The 25,986-nt window shown below is 38.2% G+C and overlaps 1 protein-coding gene across 2 annotated transcripts in view; it reads left to right on the forward strand.

Annotated features, from left to right (window-relative positions):
• FRMD6 (FERM domain containing 6) overlaps positions 1 to 23,109 on the forward strand; it is an 85,630-nt gene extending 62,521 nt beyond the window's left edge. For both annotated transcript variants that reach the window (XM_004370861.2, XM_004370860.2), the window contains 8 exons: positions 1,689 to 1,844; positions 4,937 to 5,002; positions 5,869 to 5,937; positions 8,498 to 8,672; positions 13,811 to 14,146; positions 15,429 to 15,560; positions 19,055 to 19,146; positions 21,901 to 23,109. In XM_004370861.2, the coding sequence (XP_004370918.1) occupies positions 1,689 to 1,844; positions 4,937 to 5,002; positions 5,869 to 5,937; positions 8,498 to 8,672; positions 13,811 to 14,146; positions 15,429 to 15,560; positions 19,055 to 19,146; positions 21,901 to 22,185 (1,311 nt within the window). In that variant the 3' untranslated portion in view covers positions 22,186 to 23,109. The remainder of the gene's footprint in view (positions 1 to 1,688; positions 1,845 to 4,936; positions 5,003 to 5,868; positions 5,938 to 8,497; positions 8,673 to 13,810; positions 14,147 to 15,428; positions 15,561 to 19,054; positions 19,147 to 21,900) is intronic.
• Positions 23,110 to 25,986: the final 2,877 nt, after the last annotated feature.

The following is a 25,986-nucleotide window of genomic DNA, read 5'->3' on the forward strand; positions in this document are numbered from 1 at the left end:
AATGACCAATACCAGTCCATTTCAGCTCATGATGCCTAGTATATCGATCTTTGTGTGATCTATTTCATTTTTGATGACTTCCAATTTTCCTAGATTCATATTTCATATATTCCATATTCTAATTATTGATTGATGTTTGCAGCTATATCTTCTCATTTTGAGTCATGCCACATCAGCAAATGAAGGTCTCGAAAGCTTTACTCCATCCATGTCACTAAAGTCAACTCTACCTTGAGGAGGCAGCTCTTCCTCAGTCATATTTTGAGTGTCTGAAGGGCTCATCTTCTGGCACTATACCAGACGAAGTCCTCCTGCTCTTCATAAGGCTTTCACTGGCCAATTTTTTTCAGAAATAGACCACCAGGTCCTTCTTCCTAGTCTGTCTTATTGTGGAAGCTCTGCTGAAACCTGTCTACCATGAGTGACCCTGCTGGTGTTTGAAATACTGGTGGCATAGCTTCCAGCATCACAGCAACATACAAGCCACCACAGTACGACAAACTGACAGATGTGTGGGGTATCAATGTCTATTGGACCAAAATTAGTATTTACATTACCTAGTTTTCATGAGGTGCTCACTGAATCTTGGTAGTTTAAACCAATGCGTCCTAATTAGTGCGTCATAGCACCTAGTATGCCGAGTTACCAGTCTCCTCAACCCTTGGGGTGGCCAAAGCCATCTGCTTCAGCACTCTTAAAAATATTATTTTCTGTGTGCTTCTTGACCTGAAAAAGGTTGACAAGTACTGATTTAGATCATCTCCATCTAAATTCTAGGATCCTAGAAAGAAAAATTTGTAACAAAACTTTGGTAATCAGCCAGTAATTCGTGATGTTTAATTATCTGTAAAATAGTCAATAGGAAGAAACAAAATGGCAGTTTCTATAAAGATATATTTTAAAACTAAAATTTCTCTAGTTTTAAAATTCTGATTATTTTAAGCTTTACTCTTTCTGTTCACTTTGCATAATTCTTTCCATGTTTCATAATCCTTATGAAATCAGCTAAGACTTTAACTAATCAACACCTTTCTCTTAGCCTGCAGCTGCTGCATACTGTATATTTTTGACATCTAAAGGCTTAGACCACTGTCCGATGAAAATCTAAGCCACAATGAATCATAACGAATGTTTGAATGACATTGTTTTCTCTTACATACTCAAATAGAATGTTCATATTCAGCCTCTAATGCAAGAACCAAAAATGTTTCAGAGAATTCTTTCCAGTCCCCTGCCTTTTTTGGATTAACATTCAGAACCTCCCACTTTGTGGCTGTAACTTTGGAAGAGTTAAGTAGGATCCAGAACCTGAAGATGTGCTGACAGTAGATATATTTCATGATACAAATAATTTTGCAAGTACAATGTGTACAAAATTATACAAGTTTGCATGCTTTTTATGATGATTTTAGAGCTAAGAGAACATATTTTTTCCATTTCTTGTGATTTTTCTTCTTAGATACACAGCTTTACAGCAATATTGACTTCGTAGCTTTCCAGTATTAGCTGATTCAGCCTAGTAACATAACAGATGGTGAAAACAGGATAATAGTGGGAATTTTCTAATGGAAATTAGCCAATTTACATGGCCTATTTTAGATTCTCTTCCTTTCATCATTTTGGGAGTGTGGGTAGTACTTACATCCCTCCAACAAATGCTGCATTGCACATCCCTTGTATTTCAACAGGTTGTTTCCAAGAGGGGGAAAGACTACATCCTGAAGCACATTCCAAACATGCACAAAGATCAGTTTGCACTGACAGCTTCCGAGGCCCATCTTAAATATATCAAAGAGGCTGTCCGACTGGATGATGTCGCTGTTCATTACTACAGATTGTATAAGGTACGAAACAGAGAAAAAATACCTTCTCTATTAGGAGGAGCTTTTATTGAAAGCTGTTACTTCATTTTCAAACAAGCTTTTAAAAGAGTTTCATTTTTTGCTGCTGTTTGTTATTATAGGTCAATCTTGAAAGCAATGATGCTTTTCTTCTGGCCTGGAAGCAGGATGTAGTAATTTTTAATGGTCCTAATAATGAGATAACAAATGCCCAGAAATTGTGAATCTGGCTTTCTGGCTTTCCAATGATTATGGAATAGTTATCTTTCTCCTCCTCAACTCTGCTTTTCTGCTTTGGGGAATAACATTTGCAGCTTGTTTCATCGTAATTTGTTATGTTCCTCAAAGTGAAGATATACTTGCATTGTAACCATAAATATTAAGAATGTTACCACAACCACTAATGTTTATTGGGTACTGGGTTTATTGGGCACATTTTTTCTTTCTTTTTTTTTAATCCTGCCAACACTATTAGGGCCTGTAATCTTCATTTAATAGGCCAGGAAACTGAGACTTAGGGAGGTTAAATAATTCCGCAAAGATCATAAAACTAGTTAAGTGTCTCAGAGCCAATATTCAACCCAGGTCTCGACAGCAAAGCCTGTGTGCTTAACCCATAGCACTTCCCTCCATCTCTGAAGTTTGCTACTCACTTTTTTGTCCTGTCTGTCATCTAGCCTCATTTTTCCATCCTGCACTGGAGGTCACATACCCAATAACAGCCTGAGTCGTGGTCTGCAGGAAATCACTCACACTACAATTTATCGTCACCTTGTCTTCTCTTTCCTTCCCCTTCCTCCTCACTCCTCGTTCTTATCCCACAAGTGCCACTTCATTGGCAAGAACTCCTGAATTCCCACTTCAAGCACTCAAAGATATGCTCTCAAACCAAATGAGAAGTCATTAAGATGATGGTCCATTGGTCCTAAATGCCTAGGATTTAATCCCAGCTTTGCCTCTTGCTCTGTGTCTTTGGGCAAGGTACTTAACCTCTCTATGCTTCGGTTTCGCATGCCTCTTAAGGTTATTGAAGAGTAAAGGAGTTAGTGGATGGAAAGTACTTAAAACAATGCCCAGCACATGTTAAGCATGATGTGCTTGCTGCTGTTACCATTATTATTATGATTATTACCATTATCATCATTATTGTGCTTCCTATCTCCATTACACCCTCTGTAGTAAGAAAGATATAATTGAATTCCATAAGATCTCTTTGGCTAAATTCCTGAAGGACTGAGGGTTTTTTTTTTCTGTTTTTTTTTTGCCTTAAGAAATTGCATTTGTGACTCTGTAGACATATCTCAATTTATACTATGTATGTATTGTGAGAAAATGCCAAAAATGACATTTTAACAATCACCGTATATTTTAAAATGTATTCGAGTTTTGAATACTATGTTAGAAAGAGTGTGGCTTTGAAATCAGGTATCAGTTAGAAACCCTAGGCTACCACTCAACTATCACTGGGATCCTATGTAAATATAACTATAATCCTGGGCCATCTATTAAATGGAAATGATATCAAACAATTTACAAGGATGGGAGGATTCAATGTGATAATGAATCTGAAATAACTAGGTGGACTGCCTGGCACATTAGTGAATGCTCAATAAATATTAATTGCATATTGCCTTTTTGCTAGGGGAGCTTGCTATTTTAAAGAACCCTGTTAAGAATCCTGTAGTGAAGTATATATACCCAATTTATCTTTTGTATAAAAATTTAATTTTTCAAATTTGTTTAAAGTATACTTCTACATTTTATGGAAAATAACTCTCTTGTCTGCTTAAAGCAAGATATTTAATAAAGATGTAGCTGAATAAAGTAAGAAAATAAATATTGTTACCTCATGGCCACAGTTTTCATTCTTTGGAGAAATCAAATGGCAGCCATTAAAGTTGTTTGATTTAGGGCCTGCTCATAATGGAAACAAGGTAGACAGAGGACAGAGAACATTCTGGAAAAAATGTTTCTGTGCCCCTCTCCCACCATACATGCACAACCAGCATTTTTATGAGCACAATCTTATTTCAAGAAGCGGTCAGAACAGTTCTGAAAGGGAAATTGGCCTAAACTCATGTAGTGATGGATTGGTTTCTCCTGTTAAATCTATTATGTCTTTCTTGATGTCAAAATGTGTTAGTTTGGAAAAACCAGCCCACATAGTAAAAATAGGCTATGTCTTCTCTTTACTATGCCAGGTGTGGATGCATTTTCTAAAAACATTTCTTCCTATGTTCATGGGAAAACTGGCACTAAACATAATAAACAGCTGTATGTAATCATTTATTGTTTTTACTAAGAACTCTCATAATGGAAAAAAAATTAGTTACCAAGTAATTTTATTTATCTTCTATTTTGAAATTCATGCCTACATATACACTTATTACAGATGGGTACTTAAATGACGTGGCCAAATTTCAGAGTGCATTTTTTATTGTGGCATTTTTGTCCTTATATTCCTAGTAGTTTATTTTTTATAGATTATAATTTAGTTGGTAGAATGTATATCATATTGGCAAGTGATAATTGAATGTCTTAAAAATAAGTACTTTTCTTTCCAAACTAACTGAATATAAAGCTTTTTACAGCTTTATTATCCATCCTCATGAGAGAGCTTTAAATGTTTAGTCGCTTGCCTCTAATATTGGCTTTAGAGTTGGGAGATGTGCCGGATTTTAAACATATAAAGTTTAGTGCATCTCAGGGTACAACTATGACATTAGATTAAAGATTTTAACCTCTGAGAAAAGATTATGCATTAGATGGAAGGTTTGAAAAAAAGCAAATGATGCAAAAACAGTAAAAATTACCTTGTTTACTGGAGTTCTCAATTAGTGTAAGTAGAATATTGTTAGATTTGAAAATGTTTATAGTATAGTGAAAACACTAATACTTAGAAATATCAGGGATTTTCAAAGTAGAACATACCATTATTGATATATGTTCAGTTTTCTTAAATCTTGTGGAGAACTAGAGATGTGGAAAGACTTAAAGTTATTTTAAGTCAAAAACTTTCCAATCCTGTTTCTCGGTGCTGAATTGTCCCTTGTAGAAGAAAAGTATTATTTTTCATAAATTTTTTTTTCCTACAGGATAAAAGAGAAATCGAAGCTTCCCTGACCCTCGGATTGACAATGCGAGGAATACAGATTTTTCAGGTTGGTAGATAGAAAATAAATGTCAGATGGTACAAACGATGTTTTACATTGACAGTGTGCCTGTGTGTGGTCCTGTGATAGGTTCAGTGGTTCATTCCTGGCCATTGATTGGTCCTTATTTCCTGTTTGTCTAGCAGAGCAGCTGAAGTGGGATGATTGAAGTGAGTCAGTCTGATTCTAGACAGTAATAAATTCTCTATAACAGAAAAATTAAGCCAAAGAATAGCCCAAATTCATCACCAAAAGATCACTAAAAGACCATTAATATCCCAAATTTTTCTAAGTGTCAGTGATTTTAAATATTCTCTTTCATCCTCTGGAACATCCATAACTGTGGAAAGAAAAATTGCATTTATTATGGTACCTGACAAGATGTTTAATTTCCGTTACACTTTGCTGATAAAATTTGTTCCTTGAATAAGTATTTAATTGCCACCCTTTTGCAGAGAGATGGTGTTATCATACAGCCATCAATAGGGGAGAAAGAATACCTCATTCTGGCAGACATAGTATCTAAGGATGTCTTATCTTCAATGTAGGCAAAATATCCAATTATGAAAGTCTGAGTGTTATATCGCATTGCTTTAATGCCTGTTTTACAGTACTTTTCATTTAAATTTAGAAATAGACCAGAAGGAAAAGATTGCCTTCGAAAGGGCCAGTTAATGCAGCCACTCAGGAACCAGAAGCTGCAGAATTTTATCACTGATCTTTTAATTACTGTCTGCACTTCTCCAAAGAGAGTTAGGGACCTTTTTCAGATTTTAATTACTGTATTCTAGTTTTCTAGGAGAGAAGTAAGAGCCATTTTAGAGTCTTTGTCAGTTTTCCCAGTAACTCAATATGCATTGTAATTCTTTCCACAGAACTTAGATGAAGAAAAACAATTACTTTATGATTTCCCCTGGACAAACGTTGGAAAGTTGGTGTTTGTGGTGAGTTTACAATAACTGACTAAAAGGAGACTCATTGGTTGGTTGTTTTTGTCGACTTTTGTTATTGCTTTGGTTTGTTTTTGTTTTTAAACAATATTATCCCAGGCACAAAAGTTGATATGTTTAAAAAGTTGAAGTGGAAGATAATTAGACTCCTTGTATTCTTATGGATGTACTATAATCCTTATCACTCATATAAATAATGAACTTAAAATCAAAGAACCTTATAGCAAAAGAAATGATTAATTTGAATTTGTGTATCTGGTCCCCACCGTACTGTCTTAAATTATTCTAGTTGCAGAAGAAATGTGGTGTGAAAAGTCCAGGATGAGTTCATCTGATAGAATGACTTTAAAAACATACAGCAGAGGGATTAGAAAACAAAGCTGTAGTCATGGGGTAAATTACTCTTAGTGTGGGAGTTGGCCGATTTTTTGGGAAGTTACTTCTTTTGAGCAAAGAGTAAAGAGTGATATAAAAAGATGCTTCTATTATTATCTATTTGAAATTCATCATTATAAAGAAGTTCTAGAATTCTTAACAGGAAAAGTACTTTTATTTTTAGAATATTGAGAGTGATACGCTTTCTTTTGTTAAAGCAAATTCTTGATTTTTTCCCCCAGCTGTTTCTCTACCTTGCTAGCTATATCCACTTTTTTTGGGGTGGGGGGGTGGGGGGGTAAGACTTTAAGGATTCTAGAATAATATATACATCTAGTTGTCATTAAAATCCATGATTTTTGCTTTGTTCAGAAGTTATTGGAAAAAATACATAAACAAAGCAAGAAGATAAGGATTTGGACTTGTGTGCTTCTCTCCTGTAAGGAAGATGACCCATATAAATAAAGGGGTATATTGCCACTTAGAATGTGGGCACTGATTCCATACTGCCCTGTGAGTCAAAAGACCTGTTTCTGACTTCACATTACTTTAATTACTTGGGCACAATTCAATCTGATTTCGCTTTACTCACCCATTAAATGGGACCTGACCTGCCTCCTCCTCGCTGGCTCTCTCTTGTTCAAGCTCTTCGTGAAAGCATCTGAGCTCCTTGAAAATCAGCAAATTATAACCTGACTTACCCCTTTTGTGTCCCAAATTAAGAAGTAATAAAATGCATTTTTGAAATTGAGTTTTTTAAGGTCCTGGACTCAGTGGTTTCTGAATCTAGTTGTACATCAGCCTCATCTGAGGAGCTTCTTTAAGATGCAGATTTCTGGGCCTCACCCTGCTACCGAAAGAGATTTTGATTCATTGGGTCCGAGGTGAAAACCAGGAATCTATTTTGACTAATTTCCCAGATGATTCTTGCAGCAAACCCAGCTCTGCCTAACTGTGTGGCCTTGGGCAAGTTACTTAACCTCTCTGTGCCTTGGTTTCTTTATTCTAAAATGAAAAAAGACTTCCTCCCCCATACACTTATTGTGAGGATTAAATGAGTTAGTAAATACTTAGTGCTCAGTTATTACTATTCGAACATTTGAGATCTCCTAGTGAGTCCTTTAAAATAAGAAACCCAGAGATAAAAAATCCCATCCCTATCTGGCTTATACAAACCCATATTGCTTTGTATGGACTTTGAGGTATCTAGTTAGGATGTGCCTCCCTCCCTGCCTTACCTTTCCTCTCTAGCTAAGAATCATTCCATGTGGAATATTCCCTTTTTGTAATCCTTTGCCCTGTTCATCATTGGGTAAGTTAAAGGAATATCTCATAACTATAAGGAGCTTTGCCAAACCCTTACCCTAAACTTAGAATTTTATGTTAATGATACCAGACTTATTTTATGAGATTCCTTATATCTCTGTTGATAGCTGTTTTGTTTTTCTTTCCCACCTCATCCCTCCAATAGTCCCTCTAGCTTCCAGCTCCCGCTTTTTTCCACCTAGAGGAGTTTTCCATTTCTTCTTAACCCTAAATCGGTGTTTTGTGTTGTTCACTGTCGTAACTCCTTATTTATTTCCTTTTCAGAATTTATCATAAACTATAATTATTTTGTGTGTTTATGTACTATTTCCTTACCAGGATATAGCTCCATGAGGGTAGGGACCTTTGTCTGTCTTATTCACGGTTATTTTTTCTGCACCTAGCACAGTTTGGCACATAGTGAATGTTTCAACAAGTATTTGGATACACTAATCCCTTCTAGAATGTTTTCTTCTTGTTTGCTGAGTTAGGGCCTAAGGGTTGCATTTGAGGATGCTTTCATATGGGCCCTTTTCTTCTCATCATACAAATGGCCTGACTAGCCAGAGACACCATGGATATTTGTCAGCTTTCTTTTTTTAAATTTTTTATTGTGCGTTAGGTAAAAGTTTACAGAGCAAATTAGTTACCCATCAACTTTCTTATAGTCAGTGTTTACCACAATTTTTGGTAATCCTCTGTCCTGTGACATTTTTGAAAGGGAAAACAATGATTTATTCCTCAGGGAATTTTAAATAGAACTTTATACATCTATTTCTAAATCTGTAGTTTTCCTAATAAATAGACAAGAAAGGAGATCTTGAAAAATCAGAGATTTTTCTTCCTGAATTTGATTCATGCTGTCGTTCCACAGGGTAAGAAATTTGAGATTTTGCCAGATGGCTTGCCCTCAGCCAGGAAGCTCATCTACTACACGGGGTGCCCCATGCGCTCCAGACACCTCCTGCAACTCCTGAGCAACAGCCACCGCCTCTACATGAATCTGCAGCCTGTCCTGCGCCATATTCGGAAGCTGGAGGAAAATGAAGGTATCACAGGGTTCCAGGGAGGCGCAAGCAAGTGGTGCCTTTGCCACCCATAAGCTGGGACTTTAACCTTCTGAAGACTGGGATTTAGGGACTGGGACTTTCCAGAGTCAGAGCAGCATTTCTATTTACATCTCAGCACCGCCCAGAAAGGCAAAGATGGGCTTGAGGACCACCTACTGTAGCACCTATTCAAAACATCTGAGGTAACCCTAGTCATTTAGCTACCCTTAGGGCACAGTCTCTTTAGAGTTTCCCATGCTTGGCTTGGAAATCCTTGCAAAAAGCCCTCCCTTGAAGGTGCAGGCCAAGAGTGCAGTTTTACCTGCATCTCAGAGCTCTGTATATATCCCAATCTACTTCAGTGCTGTTATCCACAGACAGTCTGGAATTCCTTCCAATATGATTATTCCTTAGGTTAGAGTGACCATAGAGGTGGGTCCCAGAAGTGTCTCCAGCCTCTCTGATTGACATCTGGGAGGCCACCAAGTCTGGCCCAGCAAGAAGGACAAACAGGAGGTTTTCATTTGAGGATAGAATCATCCAGCCCTGTGGGGGCTCTGCTGAGACACAGACAACGTAGAGCAGCCAAAAAAAATGCTGTGTCACTGGGGACCCCAGAGTCTTGAGCCCAGAAAAGGATGACACATGGCAGGGAAGAGGAAGGCAGGGATAGGAGTCTCTAAGGTCAGACTTTTGCCAACTTTACAATATTAGCCTAATGGTCAGCCCTTCATCTTGAGTGTGACGCTCTGTGGTGACTTGATTTAACACACCTCAAATTCCATTCTCCAACAATTTATTTATTTTTAAATGCCTTCAGTTTGTTTTGCAAATTTATTTTGTAGTAGTTCTGGTAATTAGATTCTTATGACAGTTAGATTAGATTTGGAGTATTTATGTGAACATCACATGTGCATACACACACCTATCGGAGGCCTGGTGGTGCAGTGGTCAAGAGCTCTGCTGCGTAACCAAAAGGTCGGTAGTTCAAATCCACCAGCTGCTCCTTAGAAACCTTATGGGGCAATTCTACCCCATCCTATAGGGTCAGTATGAGTCAGAATTGACTCCACAGCAATGGGTGTTTTTTTTTTTGGGGGGTGGTGTGAACATCAGGATGCAGGTTCATATCTTAGATCCATGTCTGAAACAAGTTTTGACCTCTGAGACCTCATGTTTCCTGCAGAGACAAGACAAATACTGGTCCTCTATTAAACAAACAAAAAACCTTATGGAGGTGTATGCATCTGATTGATTTCTCTCCAAAGCTGTTTCTCAATCTAAAGGAGACCCCATTTGGAGATCCCATTGTAATTTAAGTAGCGATGAGAACATGACTCATTTTCCACCATCTGCCACCAAACTGCATCTGTCTTCTGAGAGAATTGGTATAACTGTCGGGTGTATTGGCTTCCGCTGCTGCCAGACTGCCAGTTCTTCCCCACAGTGACTCACCTGTATAACAAGCATATCTCTTAATGCTGACGTGAATATTAAGAGGAATCCAGATGGGGACAGAAGCACCAAGAAAAATTGTGAGAATGGGTGACTAGTTCGGTGCAGGGCCTGTCATTTGCCAAGTCTACCTCATTCCTAAGTGGTCAGTTTGATGTCTTGAGAAATTCATTTATCCCATCAGCTCTCTGCCGGCAGCATTTTAGGACCTGAAGGAATTAATGAACCTCCCCTATAGGTTCTAAGGTAAAATTACAAAGAATTTTGAATTCTTAAGAGGACATGGCTTTGTCTAATGCCAAGCATAGCACCAAGTATACTTGGGGACTTAAATGAGTAGGGGAATGAAGGAATGATAAAAATGTGAATTGGATCCTTTTTTTGGATGAATGCAGATAGATTTGGGAGGGAGGTCTCATCACAGAAAACATACTTAGTTTCTTCTACTTAGAGGTACTTACAGGACTGAAGAAAGTCTGAACCAAGTTTCTCTAGGCCTACCATGGCCTGAATCCAGTTATCTCGCTACTACTTAAGGGCTCCATCATTTTAATGAGAAAAGCCCTTTATTGGCATTAGTTTAGCAAAAAAACAGCATAAAGAAGAGTCAATATTTTTCTTAATTAAATTTCATTTAGAGTTACCTTGTCTGAAACAGTGTTTTAACATTTTGTAGCAGAAAATGACCACAAGAATTCTGCCGTAGAGCTTAGAAGAAAAGGAGAAATATGCCTTATGTCATTTTCAAAACAAATTAAAACGCAATTTAATAGTTGGAGTTTGTTTTTAAGTCATAAGTCAAGAGGCTACATTTATGACATTATATTCCAAAATAATGTATGAAAAATTTTGTGGTCTCTGGGCTTTTATAATACAGGGAATAAAAAAAAACACAAACAGAATGATGTTATACACTGTTAACACCAGTGATTACTAGGGAGGTAAGAGGTTTCATTTTGCATTTCTTAGAATAAATTTCAGAATTATTTAAAGATTTCCCTTAGTTTGTAACTATGTGGTATGAAGCTTCTTAAATGTTTGCCAACCGAAAATCATACCTGTTGCCATTGATTCCAACTCATAGAGACCCTATAGGACTAAGTAGAACTGCCCCATATGGTTTTCAAGGCTGTAAATCTTGAAATCTTAACACTGCCACATCTTTCTCCCACAGAACGGCTGGTGGGTTCAAACAGCAGAACTTTCTGTTAGCAGCCGAGCACTTAGCCACTGTGCCGCTAGGGCTCCTTGCAAAGGATCTAAGTGATATAGCACTATGAAGGATCCAAAGCCAGCCAAATGGAACACTGAGGCTGTCCTGCATGCTGGCAGGAAATATAATTTACAATAGGCTCCTATTAGGCATAAAACAGGCTGGTAAACACCGTATTTTTACAAAAATAATGCTCGCCTTCTACATTTGTTTGCCAACTGCATCCTCCCCCACCCCATGAGGTAGAATAAGCGCCGTTATGCCAGTTTTTTTTACATGTTGCTATAAAAAATTAGCATATCAGACTTACGAAAATACTGGGAGGGGGTGGTTGGCAAACAAACATAGAAGGTGCGCATTATTTGTGTAAAAGTACGGTACTTGTCTTCTAGTGAGTATGGAATAATTGGTTCTGAACCTACCAGGGAGATGAGTGTGAAAGGGCTGTTTTGGAAAGCGGAAGAAAGGCTTTTAAATAGTTAGATCCACAATTCCCAATTGTCTTAGATCTCTAACACCCTATAGAACTTTATTTTACTTTTTTCTCTTCAGTTTCTTTCCACCATTCCGAGGGCCAAATGGATTTTATTTTTAACCTACAGTGAATAGGAAGTGTATATGAGTTTTGCAAACCCCTTTAGCTCTTCACCTTCATCTCTACCTGTTGCCTTCAGAAAACAGGAATGATTAGAACCAGTCTCCTCCCTAAAAGATGGGTTGTGGATGGATGTGCTTTTGTGTCTGATGAGGTGCCAGTCTGCTTTCTGTGTGGTTGCACAGATTCGCCTTTGTGTTTCAGTCCCATCTCTTAGAATTGACATGAGTGGGCTGGAGCCCAAAAATGTAACATGGTCTTCTCCAAGCAGTTTTTGCATTTGTATCCTGGAGAGCACATCTTCTTTTTCTGCTGACGCTCATTCCTTCTGTGGGGAGCTTATGATGATCATACTTAAGATCTGGATTCAGACATCAGGAGTAAAAATATTTTCACTTAAACAAGAAACAAGACAATTAAATTCATTAACAGGGCCCTGAGAACCCAATTAGTCTACTAGTTAGCAGTTTCTGAAGTGATACAACTTAACATTCCCCAAATGCACTCTCCATGTTTAACATTGTTCTAATGTGTTATTTCTCATCAGTATTAAAAATACAAGGAAGCTAAACTGTTTCTTTGTTTTAAATTTCTGATCTGAAACACAAAAATAATATTTTTGTGTCAGTTGTACTACTGCAGCTCAGTTGTATCTTTCTACCTAATGTACTGCATAGTTAAACATTTGATAAAAGGGCCTTTTCCAGTATATGTCCTTACATTAAAGAACAGCACTGACATGTTTAATTAAAGAACAGTTTTACCAATCAGAGCCATGTGAGTATAAATCCTCAGACCAGTGGTGATTATTATGTTTTTTTAGATGATAACGCTTCACTAACTCAGCATATGGAGGAAAAGCAGTGTCGTTAATGAAATTCAAAATATTAGAATTTTTTGTAAGAAGTCCTCAGAATAGTTTTATTGTAAATTACATGCAACGGCTAGAGCTAAGCTAGTTAATAATGGACCACTGTTAATGAATAAATAAAATAAGTGGTAATTAACCCATTGCCGTTGAGTTGATTCTGACTCATAGTGACCCTGTAGGACAGAGTAGAACTGCTCTGTAGGGTTTCCAAGGAGCAGCTGGTGATTTGAACTGCCAACCTGTTGGTTAGCAGTCAAGCTCTTAACTACTGTACCATCAGAGCTCCAAATGGTAATTAGCATTATCATATTTATTAAATAGTCTATAACATTGCTTTTGTAATTATCTGTGATGAAAGACCAGCTTTATTTCATTTTGTTTATTTCTAACCTGTCACGGACTGATACTTTTGCAAAATACAAAGTCACATGTGTGGATGTCATAGCAATGTCAGATTGCTCTAGAAGTGTCTAAACATTTATTCTTAATTAAACCTGTTGCCATTGAGTCAATTCCCACTGATAATGACCCTATAGAATGGGGTAGAACTGCCCCATAGGGTTTCCAAGGCCGTGGTCTTCATGGAAACAGACTGCCACATTCTTCTCCCATGGAGCAGTTGGTGGGTTCAAACCACCGAACTTTCAGTTAGTAGCCAAGTATGCTTTTATTCTCAATTATTGAACTTATTTCACTGTGGACCAATAACAATTTGCAGACAAGAAGTGGTCTGCTGACTACACTTTGAGTAGCAGTGTTCTATAGTGTTTGAAGCTTCAAAAGTCTTTAAGTAGTTTAAACATTCCTCTCAAATCTGTTGTTCTGGTCTTCATTCACTTTGCAATCTTAAGTGTAGCTCCTATCTAAATTATCGCTACTTGGTAAACACCAGATTCTGAGCGTGAAATTGTTGGTGGTGGTGGCCTAATGACTCATTTAAGCTCACCAAAAGTTCCTTCTGTCTTGGTCGAATATGGTGATGAGCTGTGTTCCTCAACACACAGAGAAGAAGCAGTACCGGGAATCTTACATCAGTGACAACCTGGACCTTGACATGGACCAACTGGAAAAGCGGTCGCGGGCCAGCGGGAGCAGCGCAGGCAGCATGAAGCACAAGCGCCTATCTCGTCATTCCACCACCAGCCACAGCAGTTCCCACACCTCCGGCATTGAGGCAGACACCAAGCCCCGGGACACAGGGCCGGAGGACAGCTACTCAGGCAGCGCCATCCACCGCAAGCTGAAAACCTGCAGCTCCATGACCAGCCATGGCAGCTCCCACACCTCAGGGGTAGAGAGTGGTGGCAAGGACCGACTGGAGGAGGACTCGCAGGATGATGGTAACCTACCCCTGAGACCCTCCCAGCTAAGAGCACTGTCCTGTCACTGCCTGTCTTCTTTTTCTTGTCCAGTTTTTTCAAGTATTGGTTCTGTAGAATTGATGTCTGGGGAGCAGCAAATAAGAAGCAGTAGTAGTACAGAAGGAGAGGTGTCTTGCCGTCTTCCCCAGTGACTTGATTGAGTTGCTTGTGTTGTGAACAAAGCATCCCTGTAGTCATGATCCTTTGTGGCCACAGGGCTGGGTTGTTGTGGATTCTGAGTCCTGGTAGTGTACCCTGGTGGCGTAGTGGTTAAGAGCTACAGCTGATAACCAAAGGGTTGGCAGTTCGAATCCACTAGATGTTCCTTGGAAACTCTATGAGGGCAGTTCTACTGTGTCCTGTAGGGTCGCTATGAGTCAGAGTTGACTCAACAGTGGTGGGTTTGGAATAGAGGCCATTTCTGCAGCCCTAGTATCTGTATGTCTGATTCACAAATTAAATAAGGCAGTGGTTAAGCAGCAACAGAGTAGAATGCAGTGATAGTGACAGAAACATATTCAACTTTGAGGGGAAAAATTGTAAAGATTTGAGACCAGGCCATTTGGTTAGTAAGTATTCCTTACGTATCTACCATGTGACCAGAACTCTGGGGAGAATAAAAAAATATATAGCACCAGGCTGCCAGGAACTTACTCTGTTGTTGAAGAGATAAGATTAGATCTGTAGCCTAAATCAGCCAAACTTAACAGCTGTGTGTCTCTTTTATATTATTATTCAGTCTCAAACAAGCGCTATAGCATTCAGGTTTGGGGGAAAGATATTGACTCCATTAAGGAAAATTGCAGGGCATATATTCAGTTTCTATAGAGTTCAGTTAGATCTCAAGTTCAGTCACTAAATGCATTAAGAGTAGGTGACTATGGGAAATGGGTAGCTTACTGAACTACTCTCATTCTGCCTACGCCAACAGTTTGTGCTTTGTCATGAGGCAAATGACCCGTTAGTCTCTGTTTGGTCTATGTCATAGCAGCATGGTAGAACAGCCTTTCTTCTTTCTTAAAGAATAACTAAAGGATAAGCAAATCGTGGGCTTTAGAAGACAAGTGAGTAACACAGAAATCTTGCAAGGAAAAGGAAAAGTATCACCTAGTTGAGAATTGTCCTTAGAGTTTCCTGTTGAAGGGTCTCATAATTTGTTTTCAAATGTGAATAACTATATGGCCTCCCTCAAAGTGTAGATATGGACTGTGATGGCCATTTACTTCATGTCATTGTATGTCTTTTCCTTCATCTGTGTCAGAAATAGAGATGTTGGTTGATGACCCCAGAGACCTGGAGCAGTTGAATGAAGAGTCCCTGGAAGTTAGCCCAGACATGTGCATCTATATCACGGAGGACATGCTCATGTCACGGAAACTGAACGGACACTCTGGTGAGCTCTGATAGAAAGTTTTTCTCCTTAGTATTGGATTATTCTGGACTGAGAAACAGGTGCCCAGAAAATAGGAGCCAGTGGGGGGGGAGTCTAGATCACAGACGGAACTGCAATAAAAGCCTTTCTATGTTAGTGTCATAAACCACAGGATTAGGTGCCTTCTGTGGAAGAAAGGGAAGTGGGGAAAGCACTCAGAAATGGGAATTAGCATCTTCTACCCCATGCTTTGGACAAGAGGTAGTTGTATAATAGGGTGTTCTTTTTTTGCTATTTTAAATACAGTCATCAGAGAATCATATAATGCATCTGGAAGGGGTTCAGAAACTCTTCAGTCCAGCCTCCTCCTTTTTACACATGAGAAAACCCGTAGATTAAAAAGGACAAATACTACCTGACTAGAAACAGAGGTCAGGTGTCCAGGTTTGTTTTTGTATTTTTCCCGCCCCCGCCCCGCTATGCTATTGTGGGTACAGGACTCTGAAGGAAAAAGTGTCAAACAGTGTAGACATAAGAAGACATTCCATATTTAACTAATTCTACTGCCCCATAGGGTTTCCAAGGCTGTAATTTTTACGGAAGCAGGCTTCCACATCTTTCTCCTGCAGAGCCACTGGTGGGTTCCAACCGACAACCTTTCAGTTGGCAAGCTGAGTGCTTAATTGCTGTGCTACCAGTGCTTCTTATAGTTTCTTAATATGAAAGATGTCATCTTTTTAAAAAGGCAGCTTAATGGGTTTTGTTTTTAAACCCCAATCACTTCTAACACACATGCTATGAATTAGTTTCTGTTCTTTAAAGAAATATTTGTTAGAGATAGCCTAGATGCTTATTGTCCCATCACTTAAAGCTTTGAGTGAAAGATCCCATTGCTACTGGAGTTATCTGCATTGCCCTGTTAGACACACAGTCCCTGGATGCTTACTGAGCCTCTCCCTGCTGCCAGGCACTGGGAATCAGAGATGGACAAGATCAACAGAGTCTCCGTCATTTTGGTATTCTCTGCAAAAGTATGAGACACAATTTTATTACAGAATTCCATTTCCTAACTTAGCAGAACCATGGCCTCCAGACACTCTACCAGGAATAGGCCTGCTGATGGTTACAGGGAGTTACTCTATCTAACCAACACAGACCACCAGGCTGTTTGCTGTAGATATGCCTAGAGTTCTTACACCAAGCTTTGCCCCTTTTTTTTTGCCTGTTTGCTTTATTATGTTGGGTTTTCCCCTTATAAACTTTGTTTCAATATATATTAAATACAGATTCACAATTGTATGCATATTATATGTGCATGGATGTCTCTGTATATTGTTTGTGATTTGAAAGAAAATAGTTTAAAACAATATACAATAAAGTACCTGTGGGAAGGGCTTCATGAGGAAAGCTGACTTTTACTTTTTACTTATATATTTCTATATTTAATGTTTTATGACTGGTGTTGTTAACTTTGTAATTTTAAATAAAAATAAAATTAAATAGGATGGCCATTTAAAAAGATTTTATATATAAAAAAAAGTTTACTGAAATATTATTTATAATAGGAAAAAAAATAACCAAAATGTTTAACAATGAGTGGTTAAATTATATTGTATTCATACAGTGGAATGTTATGCAGCCATTTAATTTGAGATTTTCAAAGAATATTTGAAAACGTAAGATAGATGAGGAAAACAGTACAAATTGTATAAACAGCGTGATCTCAAATTATACAATAAAACTGGTTTTACACGTATGAAAAAAGAAGAAAAGACATAAAAATATTAATAGCCTTTTCTCTGGATGATAAGCTTATAGATAATTTTATTTTCTTCCTTCATCTTCCTGATTTTCCAAATTCTTTACAATTTGTGCAGTTAAACATTGTTTTTAAGACAAAACATTGAGCTGAGATTGAGTAGTGATGAAGTAGACCCCTGTGTCCTTCATTCATGTTGAAGTTTGTTCTGAGCACAAGAATTCATACTGACTTTTCTAGTGGTAGGTCTCGGTTTTGGAGCAGATTATCAATAGGCATGGTAGCCAAGAGCACATTTACCAGGAAATCCAAAAAGAATCATACCAAGTGCCAACCAACGCACAATTCACATGTTTCTATGAGGGTTTGTTCAAAACATTAACATTTTTTAGAAGATAAGGATCTTTCTAGAGAGAGCTCTTCTGCTAAAGCAGTTTATACCAACGCCCAAAACATGAGCATCACTGAGGGTTTTCCCTGCATGAAAGCCAGGAATGCCTTCATATTTCATGCTTTCTTTAATCGATCTAATTATTGAACACTTACTATATGCAAGACATGTGCTAGACACTGAATCATTACAAGATGTTTCTAGAGTTAAGGGATAAAACACAAAAAGTCATTTATATAGGTTACTAGTAGTAGGCTAAATGATAATCACCTTAGTCAAGGTTCCTTTTTCTAAGATAGGAATTTACCTTTTCTTCAGAAGCCATTTGGCCTAATCGATCTGGAGCTGGACCTACTCACTTGCTTCATCTGTTTGCAAGAAAAATTTCACTTTACATCTCCAATTCTTCTTAGTAATTTTATCTTCTGAAACATTTTTTTCTGGGTGCATCACTCACGTGCCACATTCACATAGGGAAGTATCAACCGTAGGTTCTGTTTCCAAAAAATTAGCGGGTACTCCCTGAGCACTAGGGTGATTAAGGACTCTTTTGATCTCAAAGGTCCAGAGCTGAATGTTCACTGCAGCCTCCCATTTTGGTTTCTTACCAGTGGGATCTGCTGCAGGACAATGTGCCACAGACCTCATCAGCCAAGAAAAGCTCCATAAACTGAGTGTGTTTCACATACAGGCCCTGCAGTCAGCCCTTTTCATGCATTCACTTTTTAATTGTGATTATAACGCTATTGGATAGATGCTGTTATTAGCCCCATTTTATAAAGGAGGAGTCTGAAACCAGGGTGTTTAAGTAGCCGGCCAGGACACACAGCTAATTACTTGTCTGGGAGAGGTTCCAACCCAGAACAACCCGACTCCAGAGACCATAGTCACTATATCCAACCAGCCCATGGCCGAGTGGAACCAGACCTAGGAGGCTGAGTTTTACTGGTCAGGAGGAGTTAAATTCGCAGTTAGTGTTATGTGGAAAATGGTGGGAAAGAAAGCTCTATGAGGTATAGTAAAAAGATGGCTAAACACCTACAGTCTTTGTTTTTATTACTAACTTCATCATAAATAGCTTAATTAGAAGTTTATTTTAGAAAATTCAGACTCTAAACTCCTTCCTATACGCTAACTCCATGTTTATCTAACCCCCCTCTATTTACTGTAAGACAAGAGAACATGTTCTGTCCTGGTTGTCTACCACCCTAGAATCACAGTGAGATTTTTCAGTAATGGTTAATATTTGGCCTTTCATTCTTGGTAGTAGTATATGTTAGAATATGATAGAGACTGTGGCAAGAGGGGTGAATAATTTGAAGTCTTTATTGTTTTTGTTTTTTTTTTCTCTCTGTTTTACATCAGGATTAATTGTAAAAGAAATCGGTTCTTCCACCTCCAGCTCCTCAGAAACAGTGGTCAAACTTCGTGGCCAGAGTACTGATTCTCTTCCACAGGTATTGAAAGAGTTGAAAGTTTTCAGTAAGAACTGTGTGTGTGTGTGTGTGTGTGTGTGTGTGTGTGTGTGTCTTGTACTTTGTTTCACGATTTATAAAGATGGGAGACTTCTGGTGTTTAGGTTTCAGGTTTGCTGTGTTTTCTGTTGACTGACCTCAACAACCTGGGAGAATATTCTCTTGTCGGAGGTGTTGTGATGGAAATGTTTCTACACTCTGGTTATTCCATTTAGATTGAATTTTCAAAGTATGCTAGAGCATTTGATAACCTGTGCTCATTGGTTAAAATATCAAAATGTCAAAAGATAGTAGATAAAATATTCTAAAACTTATGGTTTCAGCATTTAAATATAATTCACAACTGATATTCACCTCTATTTTCTGAGCAGTCTTTTTCCCTCCTTATGTGCCTTTTTTCCTTTGGCTCTGTCAAGAACCTAAATGCTTAGAGAAACATCAAAAAATTAGTGTAACAGAATGTATTGTGTGTAGATAGAATTCGAATTGGCAGTGTCAACCCAGGCTATCTAGGTCATTGTCATGTTAATTTCTCAGGAGATAGCATGAGAACACCTGCAGGGTTTTAGGCATTGGAGAAATAAGAGTCACTAAGGACTTGCTATGAGTCTTCCAGTCAGACCCTGGGGTTCCTGCTCCTGGAAACTGTCCGCACATAGATAATTCTCTAAAAGAGCCCAATGCCCAAGGCAAAACAATCTCTGCTAAACTGCCTACTAGGCTATTGTTTGACTTGAAGATGCCTTTAGGAAAACAGTTCCTTAAAGGCTCAAGGTTCAAAAGAATACCTAAGGGCAGATGGTCTGGTGGGTCACCCCAATCCCATGAACCCAGAAATCTGGATTCTAGGAGAATCAAAATGGTTTTGTCAGCTCTCTCCGTGTCTCTCCCCTCTCTCATTTGTGTTTTTCTTTTATTGCTTTATTTTTCTTGCATTCTTCCTTTTTCTTTGCCCCTCATGCTTTTCCCCTCTTCCTTCCTCCTCCTCCCCCATTTTTTCTTTATTTCTCTTACTTCCATTTAATAACCAGCCATAATGCAAACAGGAAGTTTTATTTTTTATTAAGTATTTTTCTGAAAACTCCAACGAGTAATGTTTAAAGCAATATGTGTAGCATGATGATTAGGAGTATGAGCTCCAGAGTCAAACTGCCTGAGTTTGCATCCCAGCTTTGCCACTCAGTGTTCACTCTTTTTGTACATGAGTGTTTACGGGGCACAGCTAGACACCAGATTGCACACCTACAAAATGGGGAGGATATTTGTGTGCCTGCCTCATAGATTTGTGGTGATGAGCAAATGAATTCTCTATGTGAAATCCCGTGGGAGCCTGGGATGGCTACCCAAGTACAAGGGTTCTTCATGTCAGTGAGTGCTCAGATTTGTAGATTTTACCAGAAAGACTTCTATGAAATGTTTGTTGTCAGAATTGACAGTTGGCCCAGACCCTGTTCTCTTCTCCTGGTACTCTTGCCTCTAGCAAAAGTGATATCATATTCTAACAAGGATGACCTTTGTGGTGTCCATCAAAGGAATATAATGCCTAGTGTCCTTAAATAACCTATTAAGTATCTACCATGCATGTAATTATCTGAACCCTTTGTTAACTATTTATATTTCCAGCCACTACCACCTCTTGGGATAATGAGTTCCAAAAACCTGCTACCTGCCATTAAAGCATTTGGCAGAACACAACCTCTTTTGGTGTGCAGGGCTGCCTCCTAGTCCTGGTGCTTGCCTCCCAACATTTTCAACACCAAGAACACTTTATATTATTTTTCTGTCCAAGAATTCTGGCTTTTTAAAAAACAGTTCTTCTATATACTGTTTCTTGAGTCATTGTTTTGTTTTCCCATTTCTTATTAGAAGAATAACAGGCTTCAGCCTGAGAGTGTTGCCACACTGAATTGTCATGTCATAGTGAAAAACAACGAAAACAGTATTGTAACCTATACAGCCTTATTTTAAGGTAGTTGTTTGATTTCTGAAATTCTAGAGATAGGGGATTCCTGCTACATTTACTTCTTGTGCCTTGGGTTATTTATCTGAAAATGGAGAGAATAAGCGGCCCTGGTGGTGTAATGGTTAAAGAGTTTGGCTGCTAACCAAAAGATCAGCAGTTCGAATCCACCAGCCGCTCCTTGGAAACTCTATGGGACAGTTCTACTCTGTTCTGTAGGGTTGCTATGAGTCGGAACTGACTTAACAGCAATGGGTTATAGAGCTCTTGGACCCCTGGTGGCACAGTGGGTTAAGGGCTTGGCTGCTAACTGAAAGGTCGGCAGTTCAAACCCACCAGTCTCTCTGTGGGAAAAAGATGTGGCAGTCTGCTTCCATAAAGATTTACAGCCTTGGAAACCCTATGGGGCAGTTCTGCTCTGTCCTATAGGATCGCTTTGAGTTGGAATGGACTCGACTACAGCAAGTTTAAAGAGCTATTAGGCAGATTAAATGAGTTAATACATAGGGGCATTTCGATCAGGACCTGGCACATGTAAGTGTCCAATAAATGTTAACTGCTATTATTACCGGTGATGATGGTATTGATATTTTCCCCACAGGCCCTTTGGGGCCTGGAAACCACAGATTAGAAACCACCTTCTATAAATATATATATATATAGAAGGATTCTTCAACCTTTTGACTTTACAGCCTGCCTCCTTTGCAGCAAATACTATTAAGCGTTTGCATTAGCCTATGTTCTTAAAGTTGTTTTAACCTGCCCTTATTTTGCAGACTATATGTCGAAAACCAAAGACCTCCACAGATCGACACAGCTTAAGCCTTGATGACATCAGACTTTACCAGAAAGACTTCTTGCACATTGCAGGTCTGTGTCAGGACACTGCTCAGAGTTACACATTTGGGTGTGGCCATGAACTGGACGAGGAAGGCCTGTACTGCAACAGCTGCTTGGCTCAACAGTGCATCAACATCCAAGACAATTTTCCAGTCAAAAGAACCAGCAAATACTTCTCTCTGGATCTGACTCATGATGAAGTTCCAGAGTTTGTTGTATAAAGTCCTTCTGCGTGCAGCCATACAGGCAGCCTGCTGTTTGCTAGAGGCTGTATAAGCCATGGGTTCTTTCTTTAACTATTACTCATGCCATATTTCCTTCATCCCAAACATAGCTCTTTCTTTATATTTGTGATGGAAATAAAAGCCTTGGAACATTGCACTTTAAGTATTATGCGCAGATAAAATAACTACAGAGAATGTATAGCAACACAGATACTCTACAGAGTTTACCAAGCATTCAGAATTGTGGACAGTGGTATGTGTTTGTTCATTCGTTTTGTTTTGCAGATCAGTTATACATAACATCGCATTGTTTATCATGTGAAAGATGTTTTAGATTTATTGTTTGCTTGTAAGTTTTTTATCACTGCCTCATGAAATGCTTATGGTTTGAGGGAGGAGAGAGAAGGGTCTCTCTTCTTTGAACAGAGAGAGTATTGCCTAGTTATATAGCCATTGCTGCCTCGCTGGAGCTGTCTCTAAGTGAACACTGATGAAGTGGTCAAAATCATGTGGTTCTAGAAAGCCAAAGAAGCTCCAGTCCAGAGTCAAGAAGACGTGAATTAAGCAATAACCAGAAGACTATGCATGCTGTGATGCCTTGTGACTGCTTCACACCTGGTCAGTGCCATGTACTCCACTTTACTCTTCCAGAAACCTCTAGAACTAAGTTAAGGTCCTCATCCAAGTAACAGATCAACTGTGCTCACGTCATAATGCATATTGTGGAGTTTACAAAATTGGTTTATGTTAAAACTATGGAGATGTATTAGAAGATGTTTCTGCTTAGTGGTGATTTTTTGTTTTGTTTTGTTTTTATCAGTAACAAATTATGGTGATGCTAGTTTCTGCTCAACCAAAGTACCCTAACAATATGCCTATGTTATACATATATAAATACATAGATCACGTGTGTTCAGAGCTTACTGTCTTCATTTTGGCTTCCATGACTGTCTTGTATACATGGATTCCCTTGTTTAATACTTAGGATACATCATGGAATGAATGATATGATACCTATAAACAATCAGTGGATATATGTAGAGTTAAGAAGAACCATTTCCTCATGTGTCCTTTGCTTGTGATTCACAACGCTGATTTTATGATAGAATTACTCGGGGAATTTGGAAAAGATACCAATGCCCAGGTCTCACCCCAGACCAATTAGTCTCTAGTGGTGAGACCCAGGTGGAATTGACTTTTCTTTTGAAGTTCTCCAAATGGATCTATTGTGTAACAGGATTGAAAACCAGTGATCCAGAGGGTTTTTCTTTAAATTTTGAAGTAGACATATACAGGAAATGTTAATGTATCAGAAGGGGCCATTTTTAAGTCAGTCACTGCTGTGCTGCTGTTAATGATATGTAATGAAATCAAGACAGGAAAGTGGACTTATTAACCTTCTGATGTAGGTAAGAATGTACTTCATTCATACTTCAGGAGAGAACTTCATAGCACAATGTCTTTCTATGAGATGTTTTTAGTGATTTAGTATTTTACATTTGTTTACTATATTTTGATACACCATTTTTTCTATCTGCCAGGTTTTATTAAAAAAAAACTGTATATTATTTTCTGAAGAAACAGTCATATTTTTATACAAAAGTATGTTTTCAGATAGAAAAGAAATAGATTTAGAGTACAGCAGAACATAAGCAGTGTTACCTGTGGATGGGCGTCAGTATTATAGAGCAAAGGGTGAACGCAGAACGTACTCCACCTCTTATGCCTGTACACAGATGTGACATGGTCAGTGTGTATGCAGCATATCCTTTTCAGATTAGCTTAGCCTGACACTTCAAAAAGGAAAAAAAAAAGGTTCTGTAGAGTTCTGTAGTCATGAAACTATTTTGCTTTTATCAAATGCTTTAAAAGAACCAAAGTTTCAGATGTCAGAATGTATAGAAGTATCTTAGTCTCTGTATAAAAGGGTAAAGTATGAAAGGATCATCTAATGACTATTTTACTTCTAAGTCATTAAATAATCCATTTCTTACAGATGCTTAAATGACAAATCCTGGTAAAGTTTGAATTCTAAAGGGCCCAGGTCGTGATGTGGTGCATTTCTTTGGCTTTTAGTTTTTCTTGCAAACATAGGGAAAAATATGTTTAATTAAGCAAGTAGCGCTTTATACTTTATTTTCTCTCTACTTCAGCCAGAATCAGGCCTTCATGGTTTCACCAGCATTGTTGGTAGTTTTGCACACCCGCTTTCTAATTGGATTTATGAATAGTTTTGTGCGTTTTTAAAATGAAACATGCTAAGGAACAGTTTTGCTTTTTGATCCACTGTTTTTGCAGCAGAATTATATATATATGTGTATGTATATGAAAATCCATTTTGAATAGTTACATTTTTGTATTTGGAAGTTGTTTTAAAAAAATAAAAAAGGAAAAGAAAAGTATAAAGCTGTTATTTATTCTGCCTTTGTTACATATCCATTGCTAGCCAGTATACCAATTTGGTATATATTGCCTCTACACTTTTACATTTGTATTTACAACGATGAGCTTTATATCTACATAAACTGTAAATAATCCTTTCTGTGAAAGGATCATCATATCAGGATGATACCAAACGTGTAAAAAAAAAAAAACTGCATTATTTTGTAATTATTTCTGATAGGTATTTCGTGGTAAGATTAGCAGTCAATAAAGTTACTTTTTATTTGTCTCTAAAGTGTCTTTTTTTATTATTATTACAGTTGCCAATTAAGCAAGAAGCGTTGAAGAGTGTTTTTTTAGTGTTCTTTCCCACATTAAAGGGCAAACCTAAAGGTCCAATGTGATAGAATTCTGAACAAAACAGCCCTTGTGATGATGATGGTAATAGCTGACTGAGCACTGCCACGTTCCTGACCCTGTTTCATGTATTAGAACTACGTGTGTTAATCCATTTAATCCTCATATGCACAAGAGGTAGGTCCTATTGTTATTTCATGTGAGAGATGATGGAACCAAGGCTCCAAGCAGTTAAGAGAGGTGGTGGTTGTCAGCCCAATATTCATTTCCAAATAATGGGGCTGAAAGGGCTCTACTTTTTAAAATATAACAATATTTTTCTTATTAAAATAACTTGTAACTATACTCTTGAAATAGTCATTGAAGTGTGGGTTTTAATTTTAAAAAAATAAGTGGTTGCATTTAACATGCATTCACAAGGCTGGAGGTGAGGGCAACATGGCGTCAAGGAAAGAGCCCAGAGCTTAGAGTCAATAGACGCAGTTCCGAAAAGAACCAAGTCTCCTTCTAAAGGAAAAAAACAACATTACCTTCTCTTTGCTCTGGTTATCTTGGCTATAAAATGGGGATAATCATTCAGAGGACTGTTGGAGGATAAATAAGGTAATGAGTATGCTATATTCCTGGTGGCCAGGGTGTGACAGAAGAGGATTTTCAAATCTCGTAACCAACATTTAACTTTAAAAAAACTGAGCCATTTGGCCATTTGGAAACACACAATCCAAAACAAAAGCTTTCTAGTGGGGTGTTAACTTGGATTTTGCAGAGTATCTGGTAAATTTTAAGAGTCAAATGTTCATTAGGGTCAGAGTAATAAAGCATCTGCTGATCACGAACAATGTGTCTGATGTTACACCCATTTTGTCTAGTCCTCACAACCCTTCAAGGAGAAGTTATTGCCCTCATTTTACAGCTGAGGAAAAAGTTAAACTTGTCCAATATCCCACAGCTAGTAAGTGTAGAGCTAAGCCTCAAACCCAAATCTGTCCCCAAAAGCTAAGCTACACACAATCGTGTTACCCACTGCCCTTAGAGAAAGCTCAGCATCTTAATGGAAGA

Source organism: Trichechus manatus, unplaced genomic scaffold (genome assembly GCF_000243295.1).
Source record: "Trichechus manatus latirostris isolate Lorelei unplaced genomic scaffold, TriManLat1.0 scaffold00010, whole genome shotgun sequence".
Taxonomy (NCBI): Eukaryota; Metazoa; Chordata; class Mammalia; order Sirenia; family Trichechidae; genus Trichechus; species Trichechus manatus.